Source organism: Mauremys mutica, chromosome 23, assembly GCF_020497125.1.
Source record: "Mauremys mutica isolate MM-2020 ecotype Southern chromosome 23, ASM2049712v1, whole genome shotgun sequence".
In the NCBI taxonomy this organism is placed as follows: domain Eukaryota; kingdom Metazoa; phylum Chordata; order Testudines; family Geoemydidae; genus Mauremys; species Mauremys mutica.
The window spans coordinates 16514599-16531518 of record NC_059094.1 but is presented as its reverse complement, the minus strand read 5'-3'; the positions used below and the strand labels follow the sequence as shown (position 1 = coordinate 16531518).

The 16920-nt window shown below is 48.4% G+C and overlaps 1 protein-coding gene across 1 annotated transcript in view; it reads left to right on the top strand.

Moving 5' to 3' along the window:
• The window catches only part of CSMD2 (CUB and Sushi multiple domains 2), a 542149-nt gene that overhangs the window by 490710 nt on the left and 34519 nt on the right, over positions 1–16920 (top strand). Inside the window, exons 56-58 of the mRNA XM_044997694.1 lie at positions 587–775; positions 4615–4788; positions 8559–8741. Of these exons, the coding sequence (XP_044853629.1) occupies positions 587–775; positions 4615–4788; positions 8559–8741 (546 nt within the window). The remainder of the gene's footprint in view (positions 1–586; positions 776–4614; positions 4789–8558; positions 8742–16920) is intronic.

The window sequence follows — 16920 nt, the reverse complement described above, 5'->3', positions numbered from 1 at the left end:
ATTGCTAATAAGAAAAAAAAAATCGCCGGGCCAGATCTGCAGCTGGTCTCAATCAGGATAGGCTCCATTGAAGTCAGTGGGGATACGCCAATCCATACCAGCCGAGGATCTGACCCAGAAACACTCAGTCATGTTCCCATATGCTAACCTCTCTTCCCTCTCATTTCCAGGGCTTCCTGCCTCCTTCAGTATTAGCATTAAAGTTCACTTACCAAATTCCCTCCTGCCCTCCCCATCCCTGCACTTCGTTCCTCTATATTCCGTCAAGCCACTTATCTCTGTCCCTACTGCTGCCTGGTCAATGGTAAAGTCACCTTCCCGCTAACTGCCCGATCCTGCAGTGAGCCAGTCAGCGAGGCTCTGTCTCTGCACATCACGTGGCAGGATCGGGCCCAGAAGATGATCTCGTCTTTTAAATCCAATTATTTGGTTCGATTATTTTTTTTAAAGATGGAAAAAAGAAAGACCCCAAATTGCAGAATGTGGGACTTGAGATTGCTTCCCCTTTTCCTCCTTGTTTAGAGAGTCCTTTGTTCTTTGTGACACCCTTTGTTTTGTATTTTTGTTTTCTGTTATTTGTTTGCAGTTGTAAACTGTACTGACCCCGGGCACCTGGAAAACAGCCTCCGTCAAGTGCAGCCAAGTGGTCCTCACAGATTCAGCTTTGGAACAACTGTCTCATATCAATGCAGCCATGGATATTACTTATTGGGCACACATGTACTTTCCTGTCAGGGGGATGGCACGTGGGACCGGTCCCTCCCACAGTGTCTCTGTAAGTTGTTCAGAGCCTAACCCTTTTGTTTAGGGCATTGCTAAAGAAGTCATAGTCAAATGATCCATTGCAGCCTTTCATCCCAAAGGGTTTCCATCACTCTTTAGCTGAATGATACCAACAAGGTTTGATCCAGAGCCCACTGGAGTCAATGTTCGTCTTCCTATCCACTTCACCAGGCTCTGGATGGTGCCCCAGAAGGGAAAAAATATGGTCTAGGGAGAGATTAGATTAGGCAGGGATCCTTTCACCCACCAATGAAATGCAGACGCCTTTGAGTTTGGATTCCTGACCTCATTCCGCTCCAACGACAATATCGTAGGTGGCGAAGAGAAGTGTCCGTTCTCCAGTGGATCCCACACAGGGAATTTATAGCAAGGCAGCATGTAATTAGCCACAGCAGATTTAGCACAGCTCATACACATCCGAACTTCCACCCACCCACTCACTCACATGTCTTTGGAGAAAGGCAGCATCAGTTCAGTATCGAAATAACCACCTTCATTGCTCTTACTCTTTTGCAAAATGCATGTTCCCAAGGACTCGCTTCTTGACTCTTGCTGTAGATCTTTTCCCCCCTTAAAGTAACCTTAATGTTTGCTGCCTTTAAGTTAGTTACAGATGTTTATACATAAAGGCACAGTGAAGAGAGATGGGAGATTCTGTGCCAAGGCTTGGGTTAAGGGAGCACTCTGATTTAGGAGATGGGAGCTCTGAGCTGTGTGGTTTTGAGCCAGTAGCCGCAGCACTCAGAACTGATCAAAACAATATTTGAATACACTGCAGGATGTGCAGTTTGGGCTCAGGTCTTGGAGAACTCTTTCTGTCTCATGAGGCATGCCTCGAGGGCAGCCTCGGTAATGCACCCTGGGGTGTGGTGTTGCTTATGAGTGCTTTATAGCTCACGTGTGCGTGCACACACGCTGCTGTCACCTTAAAAGTATATTAGACCCAAGAACTCTGAGCCCCAACCAAGTCTGGACCCATATAACCCCGAAGATTGGTGTTTGGAGCCAGACAGGATGAGACACCATGTAAGAAAAACATTTTATAACAACAATGACAAATTTCAAGTAGTACAGCATCATCCAATCCTATGGTGCTTAGGTACAATGGGGGAGAGGCAGTATACAAAACCCACAGATAGATAGAGACAAGATCTGTAATACAGTACAGGAGGTTCACACTAGTAAGGCAGCTGGGGACGCTGGACTAGCTCTTCCATAATGCTTTTCATCAGTAGATCTCAAAGCACTTCACAGGAGGTCAGTATCACTCTCCCCTTCTTACAGATGGGGAAACCGAGGCACAGAGGGGCAAAGTGACTTGCCCGAGTCACCCAGCAGCAGAACCGGGAATAGAACCCATGTCTTCTGAGTCCCTGTTCAGTGCTCTAGCAACTAAGTCACACTGCACTTGGAGCCTGACTGCAGAGTCTTTCCACTGATTGCAATGGGCATTGGATTAGGCCCTGAGAAAATGGCATAATTCACCATGCATCTAATGGGCCCCAACAGAAAATCCAAAGCCGCCAAATGTATCATTATAACCCAGCAAAGGTGATTGCAAATTATACAGCCGCTCAGGCAGACAGAGAAAGCAGAACCTCTCTATGGATGTGCTTACTTCCTGCACAGCTAGACATAACCTTTCAGTTAAAGTCTCCTCGGTGGATCCAGTCAATTTTCCATGAAACCCATAAAGCACTTAACAAGAAAGAAAGGCTATGTGGTAGGGACAGGGGGCAAGCGAGGTGAAAGGGAAACACACCAGCTCCAGATGAGCGAAGGTTATTGATTTTCGTGTTTACATTCCTTCTTCAAGAGTAAAATCATTAGGATTTCTTTTACTTGCAGTTGGTGCATCTGCTGTTCAGGAGTTGTACCTTGCAGAACAAATAGGTCAAACAGTCAGAAATGGAGGGGGACAATCAAATCGCCTACCTAGCCACCTAAGTTTCATTCAGCTGAGCTGTTCCAAAGCCTCAATCTTTTGTTTTAATTATTATTATTATTAATTTATTTATTTATCCTTTTCCCACCAAGTCATAAAAACTAGTTTTTTGGCACATTTTCTTTTCCTTTGTTACCAGCATGCCACCATCTTACATTTACGAGCATGCTGCACAAGCCATGGGAAATTGACAAGTGATGATCACATCCTTAGAATCTACAGGCTCTCAAATCAAATAGCCAACCTGCTCATACCTGGGTACCTCAAGCCGGGCTCCTTACATCCATAGCCAAGCCGCTAAATAAACATGGTCTTGTGGTTTAAAAACACTGAGGACATACAGCTTCCATTGACTTCAGAGGATTTTATGGGTGTTTTCACCACCTTTAAAAATCAGGCCAGTTTATTTAGCACCTGTAATCACTACTCACTTTTTAAAATGTAGACCCAGGAACCTTACCTTCAGGTAACCCAGGTTTGAGCATTTTGGTTAGTGAGTATTTTAGAGAAGGAAAAAATCCTGTTCTCTAAGGGGCGGAAGAGGGACTCTGATACAATAAGTGAAATCTACCACAGCAAAATCTAGCACAATGGAAGAAATTTGTTCCGACTGTCTGTACAAATGCTTTACAACCCCCAATACGAGCACAGATTTTTAGCTTAGATGTGCCTGCTGGAGTATCCATTATGGAATTGTTAGTTACAGTATGAGTTTATTAGCTATCAAACTCATTTCTTTTGAAAAAGGCCTTGGTTTTAGTCACAGCTCTGTGCCAGTATCTTTCAGTGCCCACGTACTGTATATAAACATCCGCACCCTTTTCTTTTTCTTGAAGTACACATCATGCATTCCACCTACGCAGAAAGGGGAAATGCATCCATTGCTGATATTTCCCTTCAGACATCCTAATGGCATGTGGCCCTCACATTAAGATTCTTTTAGATCAGATCATATTTAATCGCCTTTAGAGCTGTCAGCTTGTTTGTGAACAGCCAAGCTTCATCTACCCTAATAGCTAAGCTAAATAAACCAATTAATTATTGTTAACAATGTTTTTACTAGCAATCATAGGGTGAGCGGTTCTTACAAGCTGCCAGAGTAATTTCATCAGGTGTGACATTGCCTCTAATACGGCCATGTGTTGACAGAATCCCACACTGCCGAAGGATATGTGCATGTGAGTGTGTAAATATTCATTGTTAATAAGGGATGGATGTTCATGGGAACGTGCAAAGTGCATACCTGGAAAATCCTTGTTTGGGTGTGCATTTGAGTATTTGCATGCACAGACCTGGGACAGCCCCTGTGCAAATGTTTACATGACCAGTCCCGGTGAAATCCACCCTGGGGACCAATGCAAGGTTTGTGCTCCATTGCAACTTTATTTTGAGCACCTCAGTGGTGCATGACTCTTGTGCCAGCTCCTCTGAGTAGGGAGTAAGGGTATGCAAGATTTCAATGGGCAGTTCATGCTAAGGTCACTCAGGGCCAGATCCTCAACTCGTGTAAATTGGTGAGGTTCTGTTGAAGTCTTTAAACCATGATTTGAGGCCTTCAGTGGCTCAGACATAGGTTAGGTGTTTGTTGCGGGAGTGGGTGGGTGAGATTCTGCAGCCTGCGTTGTGCAGGAGGTCAGACTAGGCGATCATATTGGTCCCTTCTGACCTTAAAGTCTAGGACTCTGACTCTAAGTCAGTGGAGCTATACTGATTTACACCGACTGAGGGGTCTGGCCCATAACTGGTTGCTCTGTGTCTGCAAATTCCACTTTGTGGGTGCAAAAGGGGAGTGTTTTGCAGCTGCACCCATTGCACCTTCCTTTTGAACGCTCGTCCCCTGCAGTTAGATAGTAATGCAAGCGATAATGTTGTTCTCTTTGTTTCAGTGGTTTCCTGTGGCCATCCTGGCTCCCCGCCCCACTCCCAGATCTCAGGTGATAAGTACACGGTAGGGTCTGTCATCCGCTATAGCTGCCTGGGGAAGCGGAGTCTGATTGGCAACTCCACTCGCATGTGCCAGCTGGACGGGCACTGGAGTGGCTCCCTCCCTCACTGCTCAGGTGAGAAGGCCAGGAGACTTGGCCAGGGTTAGTGTGATGACCCTTTGCTTCTTCACAGGCCCACAGGGGCGGGACAATCCACCACACTTCCACCCGGCCTCCAGCTGGAGAAGAGAAGCCATGAGGCCTCTCAGATCTATGTTCTTCTGAACAAAGGAGGGATCTGGATCCTGCAGGACTTGGAAAGCCCAGCTGGAGCTCAGCGGTCCAGCCTCCAGAACTGTGGACAGTGGGTGCCGATAAAGAGTAAACTTTGTCCTGTGGCACAGGATGAATAAATCATTGCAGCGAATGCTCTAAACATAACAAATAACACGGCAAAGTCAATACTGCAGCCTGCTCTTTGCTATTCAATGGCTTCTATTGTGCTTCTGTGAAGAGCATTGATTGGGGGGGAGGTTTCATACTCACAAATTGCTCCTCACAATGTAACTTCAGATTCTTCCTTTCTCTCTCTCATGCATTCAGATAAGCAGGGGTGGCTCTAGGATTTGCGCCACCCCAAGCAGGGCGGCACGCCGGGGGGAGGTGCTCTGGCGGTCGCCGGTCCCGCGGCTCCGGTGGACCTCCCACAGACGTGCCTGCGGAGGGTCCGCTGGTCCCGCGGCTCCGGTGGACCTCCCACAGACGTGCCTGCGGAGGGTCCGCTGGTCCCGCGGCTCCGGTGGACCTCCCGCAGGCACGTCTGCGGATGCTCCACCGGAGCCGTGGGACCAGCAGACCCTCCGCAGGCACGTCTGCGGGAGGTCCACCGGAGCCGCCTGCCGCCCTCCCGCGGGACGCCGCCCCAAGCGCGCGCTTGGCGCGCTGGGGTCTAGAGCTGGCCCTGCAGATAAGTCAGATGCTCCACACCCGAGCTGTTGCTCCATGCAGCAGTGCTGTCCCGTATGCCGCACATCACTTGGATAATGCACATATACATGGGATGTCTCGTGTCCACAACAGACAGGGATAGACTCACGGTAACTGATTTCCAAGTGCTCATCGCCAGCAATCAGGCCTATATTTTCAAAAGTGCTCAGGTGTCAAAATAAGTGATAGGTTCACAAGAACCCTCAGCTCCCATCTCAACACTTGCAGGCAGATTTTTTGAAGATCTGGCCACTCATCTTGGTGCCTCCCTGAGAGCTGAGCTGTTCTGAAACTCTGGCCCAGAGTGGGGTTTCTCCCCCCACAGGCTGAGAAATGTCCTGATAAGCAAACCTCACATGTGATCATGAGAATCCGGGGTAGGGCATCAGGGGAGAGGAATCCAGTCTTGTTCCTCACCCACATCCAAGTCTCTTCACTCACAAAATCAGTGGATTCCCTCCCTGATGGAATTCAAAACCTGCCTGAGCTGTGTAAAGCTCCACTCCCACCCCCTGCAGCCCTCCACCCCCTTGAGAGCAAGGCTCGCAGGAGATGGGACTCTAGCTGGAGCAGAGGCAATAGGAGGAAGTGGTTAATTTTTAATTTTGCCACTTTAGACCTAGCAGCTCCACTTGACCGAGTTTAGCCTGCACTTAAAAGGGGGAAATATTAAGAGGCAATTTCATCCTCTCTGAAGGATGTATCTACAGAACAATTTGTGATTTGCTTAGTGTTTTATGGCCACTTGGAAAGTTTCTTCTTTAATTCACGTCCATTTTTTTCAAAAGCCTTCAGCATTAGCCTAACTCTGCTCCAGTTGAAACCAGTGGGATGGAAGATCTGCTGGTGACTTCAGAGAAAACAGAGTTAGGCCAGTGCCATGTGCTTTTGAAAACCCCACCCTCTGCAACAAACTCCAAACCACTTGGGACCTGATTTTCTCCCCGCTACCCCTCCCAGCTTCCTTGCACCCTATGTGAGTCATTTCCAGCCCTGCAAAGTGGGCATGAAACATGACCACTGGTACGTGTCAGCGAACAATTCTCATTTGCTACTTTTTCACACCAAACTCAACTTGCACTGGGCAAATAAGAACTAATGTGATGGGGAATCAGACCTTTTATCTTGTGCCTGTGCTTTAATAATCAGCAATTCAGACATCAGTTAAGGGCCTGATTCTCCATTGTCCAGCATGCCACCTCCTGCCCCCAGCACTCCCCTATACTAAGGGAAGCATAGGGCCATCTATGCCACCCCTGCAGTGCTCCTGCACTGGGGAAATTGTCCTCCAGGGCCATCCTTTGCAACCCAGAGTGATCCATAGAGGCCAGAATCCAGTTGAGGCTGTTTCCAATGTGAAGGTTTTCGCCATGTGCAGGCAGCTCGTTAATTGTGACAGTGACTTTAGCAAATCAGAACAAGCCGTTTTGGAATAAGTCGCCCACAGAAGAGAACAGTGAGGCCAGAGAGAGGGATTCCCGCCTCCCTTTTAAAAACAAGTGTTTTCCTGGATGACAAATGTCTTCATTATTTTTTACATCCAGCACAATGCCACAAAGCTCATTACTGTAGCAAAGCACAGAGGGCCTGGGAGCCAGAGGCTTCAGCTCTAACTGTAGAAGTGAAATATTGCTCCCTGGATTGGGGCTGGTGTGTTTACAGATATCATTAGCAGAGAGAGCTGATAACAGACCGGCTTGGCATGAGCCTGGGATGTGGGGAGACATGTTCTCAAAGAATCCCTGCAAGGCAACCTTTTCAGCTGCCTCTCTCTTCATGTGCCCCTAACTTTCCGCCAGCAGTGCCGAGCGTTAGCGATTTCTGCGAGCGGATGTTTCTCGGCTGGGTTCCTAGCGTGTCTGTGCTGCAAAGCTAACAGCTCCTTGCTCTGAAAGGATAACGGGGTTGGGGCAGGAGGCTTTGAGCAACTCATCATTTCTGCTTGGAGGGGAACCATCCGCCTGACTGATTCTGGCAAACAAACCTCTTGCTGCCTAAGCAGCTGCTGCAGAAAGTCTCTGCATCTGTCTAGCTTGCTTTCTGGAGATTCGGGAGGCATGGGACCACTTTTGCAAGTGCTCAAAAAGCAATGAGCTTCCAAAGACAGTAGACTCATGGGATGAAATAACCACCCATGCAGAAAGTCAGCACAAAAGCTACATTCGGACTTTGCTGGCTTTCCCCACCGGATGAATTTCACCCTTCCCACTTACTACAGTGATGTGTGCGGTATAATGAAACATGCCTCACCAGGGCTGTAACAGCCACCACGTTTCAAGGCTTGGATGACTTGTGGGAGAGCAGTTTTAGACACTCCCCCCCACACACACATCACCAATGGGTGAGGGGAACTTGGAGCTCCCTGGCCTGCTATGTAATTCTGCTGCTCCAAGGGAGTCACCAGGAGCAGAGGGGTGAAACTGAGGGAGAAAATTCAGGCTGGTTATAACAGAAAAAACGTAGTGGCTGTGAGATCTCTCGGGTTGTATCTAGTCTCCCAAGGGAAGGGTGGAAGGCTTATCATTTAGGGGTATTTAGAGCAAACCCACTGGGCAGAACATTGGAAGACATCCGTCCCTGGGATGGCAGGGAGAGGGAGTGGATGGGTTAATAGGTGGGTTTCCCCCTACCAAGAGAAATTCTATGGCCTGCACTGTGGAGGAGATGAGGCTTAAAGGTCACAGTGGTCCCTTCCCACCTTAAAATCTATGAGGCTCCAATAACTATGGCTTCCTGATCCCAGCGGATAACTAGAAGGTTAATGAGAGGATACAGCTTATAGACTGGCTGCTCTATGGTAGCTGCTTGTGTAACACAGGTGACTCCTCTCTGCTGCTGGGGAGAAGGTGGGCCAGGACCGACGCCTGCACTGCCGCCCCTGGCTGTTGCTGACAAAGTGTTTTTTCTCCGCTTGGCAGGAGGCAGCCAGGGAACGTGTGGTGACCCAGGGATCCCTTCGCACGGCATCAGGCTGGGCAGCGAGTTTGGTGTGGACAGCACGGTTCGGTTCAGCTGCGAACCGGGCTACACCCTCCGGGGTTCGTCGGAGAGGACCTGCCACGCCAACGGCTCCTGGAGCGGCACGCAGCCGGAGTGCGAAGGTACCACTCCCCTCCTTGCGGGCTCTCTCTCCAGGGGAACCATTGAGGCTGCTCCATCGTGGAGTACGCCACACCCCTGACGGTGCTGGTACGTGCCCCAGGTATCACATCTCGGAGGCAAGCACCATGGTTGTCTCATTGGTGGGGCCCTAGTCCTGATGGGTCCCAGTAACCACACAGACACATGGCGAAGGGCCAGGGTATTTTACTAAGCTTGTCGGGAAAGGGAAAGGTTACAAATACCCTCCGCACAGAGGCCGAAACAGCTACAGTTCACAGTGAGCCACAGCAAGAAATGTCTGGGTCCCAGGAGCCGACCAACGTAGAGTCCAGGCCTAGAGCCTCAGGCATCCTCTCCAGTCCAGACTCTGTTCAAACAAATAGGAGCTTGTGGGTTTCCAGGTCAGACTCAGTTACTGTATCTCTCTGGGGCCTCTCTGCAGTGGTTCCCTGCCCAGCCGCTGCCACTAAGGTCCCACGCAGACCTGCACCCCGCTGTCGTGTACGGCATTCACAGCCTGGTCCGCCCTTGGCTCTGCATCCTGTTCCTGGAGATCCCCCTTTGCATTCAGCTTCTCTGCAGCTCCCTGCCGCCAGGCAGCCGCCGCTTCCAGACAGAGCCCAGTGACTTTCTGGTGCAGGACTTTTCCCCTCGCCTGGCCAGGAGATTGGGGATGTGCAGCAGGGAGGGGGCTCACGGGTGTCGTAGTGCCCCCCTTAGTGGAGCCATCACAGCAAAATGAGGAGGGCTGCCTCACACCCAGCCTTGCTGTGCAGGAGGGGCAGAAGGCGAACCAAAGCCCCCCTTCCTCCCCTGACGGGGGAGGGCAGGAGCACGGCTGGCCTCCCCCCTGCTCCAGTTGGCAAGAAACCACGAGGGGCACCGGTTTCATTAGCTTGCTCCAGGGTTTCGTGCCAGTCTTCGAGGGGACGGTGGTTCACACTTCTGCACCCTCCAAATACCTGCAGGTCCCATATGTTCCACTTCCCAGTAGGGGAGGGGTTGGGGGCACATGTCTCAGAGGCAACATGCTCTGTGCTGTGTCCAACCTGGATCTGCCATGCCTCGTGCACTGGTATCACGGGCCCCACGATGGCTGGGTTCATTTCAGCATCTGAGGCTGGAATGAGGAAGAGCCCTTCGGCCTGTTTTACCTTGGTTGTGTCTGCTGGAGGCTGATCCCACCTCACCAATTATTGGGTTGGGTGCAGGAATGGCTGGGTGGAATTCTCTGGTCTGAGCTATCCAGGAGTCAGACTAGATGGTCGTAATGGTTCTTTCTGGGCTTAGAATCTCCAAATCCAGTGCCACACCAATGGATTAAATACCAGTTTAGGGGAGAAAATTCAGCAAAAAGGGAAACTTTCCTTGCCTGGAACCTTAGTGAAAGCCAGAGCTGGTGCATGCATGAGTAAGTTACATGACACAGTGGTGCATAATGCAAATTAAAATCCTAATAAAAAAAATTTATTTTAAAAAATCCATTTTATTTTGTTTGAAGAAAAATAATAACCCCCCCCCCCCCCAATCCAACTTGATAAATCCCAGGCCAGCTCCTGCGAGCCACTCTGCTGCCTGTTGCTATTACAGAAGTATTTAAAAATCAATCCGCAAAAGAACAAAAGCCCCAAATTAGGCAGGAAACCGATGAGCATGGAGACCTGCGTAAGTCCTTCTCCTCAGCTGATTTGAAAGAGCTCGGAGAGAGTTTAAATGAATTGGAAATTTATTCCAGATTGATGCAGCCCTTGATTGAAGACACTGCGTCACATTTATTAATTTACTGAGACCTTGGGGTGGGAGGGGCATTATTTTTTCTTTTCCCCTTTTTTCTGGTGGAGGGGATCGGCAGGGGCTGTATATATTAATAGTGGGATCAATAAACTCTCGAATTCAAAAGGCACCAGGATGCAGTGGGGATATTTTAGTTTTGAATCACAGCTTTATGAATAATAGTAACATTATTCCTATAATGTGGTGGTCTAGGGTTAGGCCCTTGCCGAGCTAAATGGGCAAGTCATTCTCAGTGTGGAGTCGTGCGCTGTGTCTCTGTTGTTTGTATTCATGGCAAGCTGCAAACACGGTCAGGTGTCCGTGGGGCTGTACTCTGAGTCTTGGATTTGACTTTCTGGAGCAGGGATTTCCATCTGTTTGTTTTAATGTTGCGAGTACATTTAAGGCAGGCAGGAGTGAGGACTAACAGCATTGAGGCAGCACAAGCAGGGTTATGCAAGCTCTTCACCTGCAGTTATTTCACATCTTCTTAATCCCGACCTGCAGCACAGCCAGCCTCCCCCGGCACCCTGCACCAAGACAGCTCTGCCAGAGCGTCCCTGTCCTAATCTGCAGCACCCCCTTCCTGTTCCAGTGCGGGGCTCGCCACATGCAGCGCTGCTGATGCCCTGTCTTGCAGCCCCTCTGCCAGGCCAGTCTCGGACTCCCCAGTGCCACTCCCCCGGCTACTCCAGCCCTGTCTCTACTGAGCAGACTGTCAGTTGTGCCAAATGGTGCAGGGGAAGGTTTGGGACATTGGCTAATCGGAGACACTGGCCACTGGCTCACTGACCTGAGTCAGGCTTTGAACCCAGGGTTTGAGAACTGAGCCAACAATGCTGATTCAGCTTCCCAGCCTGGCATCCCCACGGCCACTGGTATAGCCACGTGCATGGTCATTTTTGTCCCACGCTGCATGGTGGTGGGGTTTTAACCAGCAGCGCTCGAATCATGGCTGGCCCCGGGCATGTGCATTTTGGAAGAGGTGGAAAGCAGGTGGCAAAGTCCTTTCTCCCACCCCCATTGCCCCCACAGGGGCAGCCAGTGCAGCTGGAAGCAATTATCTACCCAGACAGGCATGTTTGGGCAGGACGGGGGCCAAGCCCAGGCCCCAACCCACTATCCACCAGGTTGCACTTGGGGAAAGAGCGCAGGCAAGTGAGACAAAACTTGTTCTTTGCTCTGTCTCCGTCAGTGTCCCTGAAGCCAGTAGGCCATAGCCAGGCATGGTGCCTGCCTCCATCACTGCTGAAGGTGCTTCCCCAGCTCAGTGCCCCCCCAAATCTCTTTGGACCCTAATCAGCTGTATGTATTTTTAGCTAAGGATATACATGTAGTGGATAAGGCCAAAGCTTTCAGTGCCTAATGGGGCATGAATCCTTATTTAAGCAGAAGCTCTATACTGAACAGAAGTTACAGGTGCTCAACTCCTCTGCAAGTCAGGCCTCTTATTTAAGGTGCTTGACTTTAGTCACCAAGGACCCAATTTGGCAATACACATCCTTAACTTAGAGCATGTTCTTAAGACCTATTGGCGTCGATGGGACGTAAACACAGAGTTCCCTGCTTTACAGAAATGCTCTGGGCTTAAATGCATGCTTCAGTCCCTCTGATGTGCTTTAAAGCTAAGTGTGTGCTTAACTGCTTTGCTGCATAGAAGCCCAAACATTGACATCTGTGGCCTGCATACTCTACATGTCACTAGCTGATTGGTCTGTTTTAGAAACCACATGCAGCGTGGGGCTTTTTTAGCTTCTGCAGAATGTGATAATGGTTTCTCAGTAAGTAACCACGTTCCCAGACTAATGAAATCATATTGAAAAGCTTGTTCCGACCCAGCCGCTCATAAGTCTGTAGGTAATTGCAACTTCATCAAAAGCATAACTCTTGGATCGGGTTCAGCAGACCCTCCGTAAATAAGCTCAGGTCCAAGAAGAACTCCCAGAGCCAGGAGTCGTCTTTTATTAGCAATATATATATATATATATATATATATATATTTGGATGGGAGGAGAGAGACTATCCCCAGCACCCAAGTTCCATATTTCCCGACTCGTTAAAACCTGGTGATTAAAGGTCTCCAAGGCGTGATCTGAATCAGAGTGATTAATATGTTCCATATCCCTAAATCGGGGCTAATCATATTTAAAAACCTCCGTATTTCTGAATTAGCTCATTTGAATGTACGGAAGTCTCCATGGGAGCCCCATTCAGCATTGGAGTGGCAAAGCTCCAGCATGCCAAGGCAGCCATTCAGCGCCTCTGTAGGGTATTGTCTGTCTCTGACTCACACCTCACGCTCGGCGGCTAGGAACACAAAGCATAATCAAGTCAGGAGGGGCCTGCAGGGCCTCAGTTCAACCCTGCCCAGCGACTGAAAATCGTTCCCTTCTGTTAGCCGCGATGCCAAATGAGCGTGGAGGAGCTCTGTCCGTTCTGGAGGAGACCAATGTCCACGGCACAAAAAGAGCACCGTTGATTAATCGCTTCCTTGTTAATGGTGCCAGAGAGGCCGAGAAATGAAAAGGGACAGAGATCAAGCTGCCATCTTGCCCTTTTCAAAGCCAGGCTGCACCAGCTCACTGCGGGCTGGGCCGAATCTTCTGTTGCCACTGCCAGGTGATGTGGGTGCAAATTGTTCATAGTCCCTAGAAACCCCGGCTGAGATCAGGACCCCATTGTACCAGGTGCTGTACGGACACATAAGACAAGACCATCCCTGCACTGCAGCTCTTACCATCTAAATAGACCAGGCGGGGAAAAAGTGGGGAAACTGCAGCAGAAAGAGGTGATATCTCAGTCCAACAAAGCAGCCGAGCACGTGCTTCACTTTGAAGACCTTAAGCGTGTGCTTAACTTAAAGTAAGTGTTTTGCTGAATCAGGACCAATGTGACTCACCCAAGGTCATAGAGAAGGGGTGTGGCAGAGGCAGGACCCGAATCCAGATCTTCTGAGGGCCCAGCTGGGTAAGGAAAGGGACTTTATTCCCTCGAGCTGTCAGGTGCCTTTCAACTGCTCTAAAATTCAAACAAAAAAGAGTAGGAATTATTTTTTTAAAACCCACAATCATTTTTTCATAAGATACAAATGGACTGAAATCAAACGAGCCAATTATCGGTAGCGGCTGGACCCCCTCGGTGCTGCTGACTGTGTTAAGACAGCAGCGGTCGCATCGTTTCCAGTAGAACCAGCTTTCCAGGCTTTCTAAAATCTCAGCTTTCAAGCCCCATTTAGCTTTAATTTCCAGCAAGTTTTAAAATGTAAATGCAAATTTACAAGCTCCCCTCCCTCCCCCTGCTTGCTTCACCGTCCATCTCTCCATGCACAGCGCTAAGGAGTGAGGGACCGGGGGAACAAAACGAAAATCACTTGCTCTCCTGCACAATAGACGCCGCAATTGCATTGTTAGTTGCCATTAGGCTTTATAGTTTCTCCCCTTCCTTGAAAAGCTGAATGGAACATTTGCTTTCAGCATGTTTATTATCACGCCAGATGAATTAAACAAAATCCGCAGCCAGAATGAAGCAGGACCCTTGCTGGTGTTTGCCAGTTTAAACAAACAGAAATGTGTTTATTTTAAATGATCCCAATTTGACCACTGAGAATATGTTTGTGACAGGATTTTTTCCCCCTCTGCATGTTGGGTGGAATGTAGGTTACTATTTAATTTAAACAGCATGTAAATTACCATCTGCAAAGTGAAGGCTTTAGGACGCCGAAGGCTCTGAGCTATGGGTTATTCCTGCAGTGGGTTTTGCCTGATGTGTCAGGCATTGTTAGGAGACCAATTCAGCCTGTCTGCTGGCTGGCAGCAAGACCCAAAAGGACGATTCTGTCCGCTGTAAGGATTAGACCGGGGGGCATGTGTGGGACATTTTATTTACATGCTACCTAGACTGGAATCCTCTTTAGTAAACAGCTTTAATCTGTGGGAGAGGAGAAGAGAAGCTTTATTGCTGTTCCTGGAGGGAATTGCTCTGCTTCAGGTTTGACAATCACGGAGCCTTAAAATGCCACCAGTTCTGAAGGGAAAGGACCTTTAAAAAAAATTTAAAAGAAACACCACTCAGTGTAGTTCAATGGGATTCACCCTGCCACACAGAGGGAATGTTAAGAGCAGCACTGTATGTAACGGTATGGAATAAGAACATGTGCCCTGGAAGCCTCTGTAGTAAATAAATAATAACATGGCCCCTTCTTCTGATACGTGTGATGCCCCTTATGCCAAATGGTAGCTGATATCTGTGGCCTTGTAGCTTGGCTTCCCAGGGGAGGGTAAATCAGCGACATAGTCTGAGTGTATTCTAAATGTAACTCGCTATGTGTAGGCACATACATCAGTCCTGAACTGAGATGGCCAAGCAGCCCACAGGACACTTCCTTCTTCTTGGAATCTCATCCCAACATCCCTGCCTGGTTCCCTGGAAGCAAATAGGCCTCAAGAATTGACTCTAATCAGAGCCCAAGGCAGACACCAAACTCCCCTGCTCCCTCTCTCCCCAAGCTGCCTCTTCACCCCCTGGCATAACTCAGAACTAACCACCACACGCCATGTCTTCCCAAGAGTCAAAACTTGCTCGCAGAAAAAGAACTTGGAAGACTGTGTGACAGGTGGATGCCACCTGATGTGCTGAGATACCACTGAGCCTGCCTGTTATGCCAACCTGGGCACCCTTTTCACCTGTCTTGCTGAGCCAAGCTATTGAGCTTCCTCCAGACCACACACAGGCAGGGCTGCACCAAACTGCAGAACGAAACAGACACTGAGATCAGTCCTGGGAAGGTTCAACTTAAGGGACTTGCCCCAGTACTCAGGCATCCACCTCCCTTGGAGTGTGGACCCAAAGATATATTATAAAATCCGCCTCCTCCCTCAATGTGGAGGAAGGTATGCACAGCCTCTTATCTCCCCACCCACCCCCACCCCCCATTCAATTACGAACTGTACACACGGGGGTATGTTATAAACAAGAAATACATTTATTAACTGCAAAAGGTGGATTTTAAGTGGTTAAAGAGATAGTAAACAGAACAAAGCAGATTACTGAGCAAATAAACCAAAGTACGCGAACTAAGCGCAATATATTTAAGAAACGGGTTACAAAATGTAATTCCTTAGCCTAAATGTTATTTTAGGCAGGTTACAAAGTTTCTGTGATTCAGAGTTCCAGTTCTATTTCTTTTTAGACTGGACCTCTGTCTCAGTCCGGACTCCCTCCCACCTTCCCTTTAGGTGTCTTTAGCAAGCTTTCTTCTTGAGCAGACGGGCCATGGAGAGGAGGAGTCCTGTTTATCTTCCTCCCCACCCTTAACTAGGATTTACATAAGGTGGCAATCCTTTGTCCCCCCCCTTCCCTTCCAGTGGAAAGTTATAAGTCCCAGGTAATGTTTAGTATCAGATGACAAGACCACCTGACCCAGTAGTGTCACAGTTATATCCCAGGACACCTCCCAGGAGGGGGAGAGATTAGTATCTTCCTTGTTCTGTTGTTCCTTCCTGATGGCTCATCAAATTTGTTGGCCTGTCCTCTGTTGGGTGTCTTCCCAATACACACCCAGTTGTAATGATTACATAATCCATATTCCTAACTTTAGATACAGAAATGATACGTGCATACAAATTGGATAATCACGTTCAGTAAATTATAACCTTTCCAATGATATCTTACAAGACCCATCTTGCATAAATTATCTGTTATGCCATATTCATATCATAAGCATATTTTCATAAAGAATATGGAATGAAACGTCACAAGCTCCACCTGGTGAAAACTCCTATACCAATAACTGTTACTACTCACCTTCATTTTGAAGTTACTCTTGATTAGTAGCCATCTTTATTTAATAACCGGAACTTCAGTAGGTAGGAAGCCATGCAGGAAAGCAATCAAACTTGCCCTCGACTTAACAGCAACGAGGGAAAACATTTACATGTTTAAAGGATCTACAAATTCCAAACTACATCAGCAGGCAAATTTTCAGAAGAGTTCATGGCCAGATTTTCAAGTGCCCAGCTCCCATTGCTCCATTTACAGCCAGATTTTCAAACAGTCTCAGCATCCAATGCACTGAGCTCTATTGAAAACCTGAGCTGGTGCTGAGTTTTTTCTTTTTCTTTTTTTTTTTTCAAAATCCTGGTCCACAGGTGTGTTTCAGGGGTCTGACCACAGTCTGGTGTTTGTCTGTGTGTTGATCTGGATTCTCTAATCTGCTCCGGCTTCTTTCGGACTTTGCTGGCCAGTGCAGATAACTCGTGCCGGGAAATAAGGATGCTGCTTATGCTCTGTTACTGTCTTGTGTAGGCATGCAGCCAGTTTCACCACTGAGCTGCTGTCCCTCTCTATAATGGTATTAGGTACCCCATTAGTGAATCTCATGCACCACCACAAATGATAAAGTCCCAT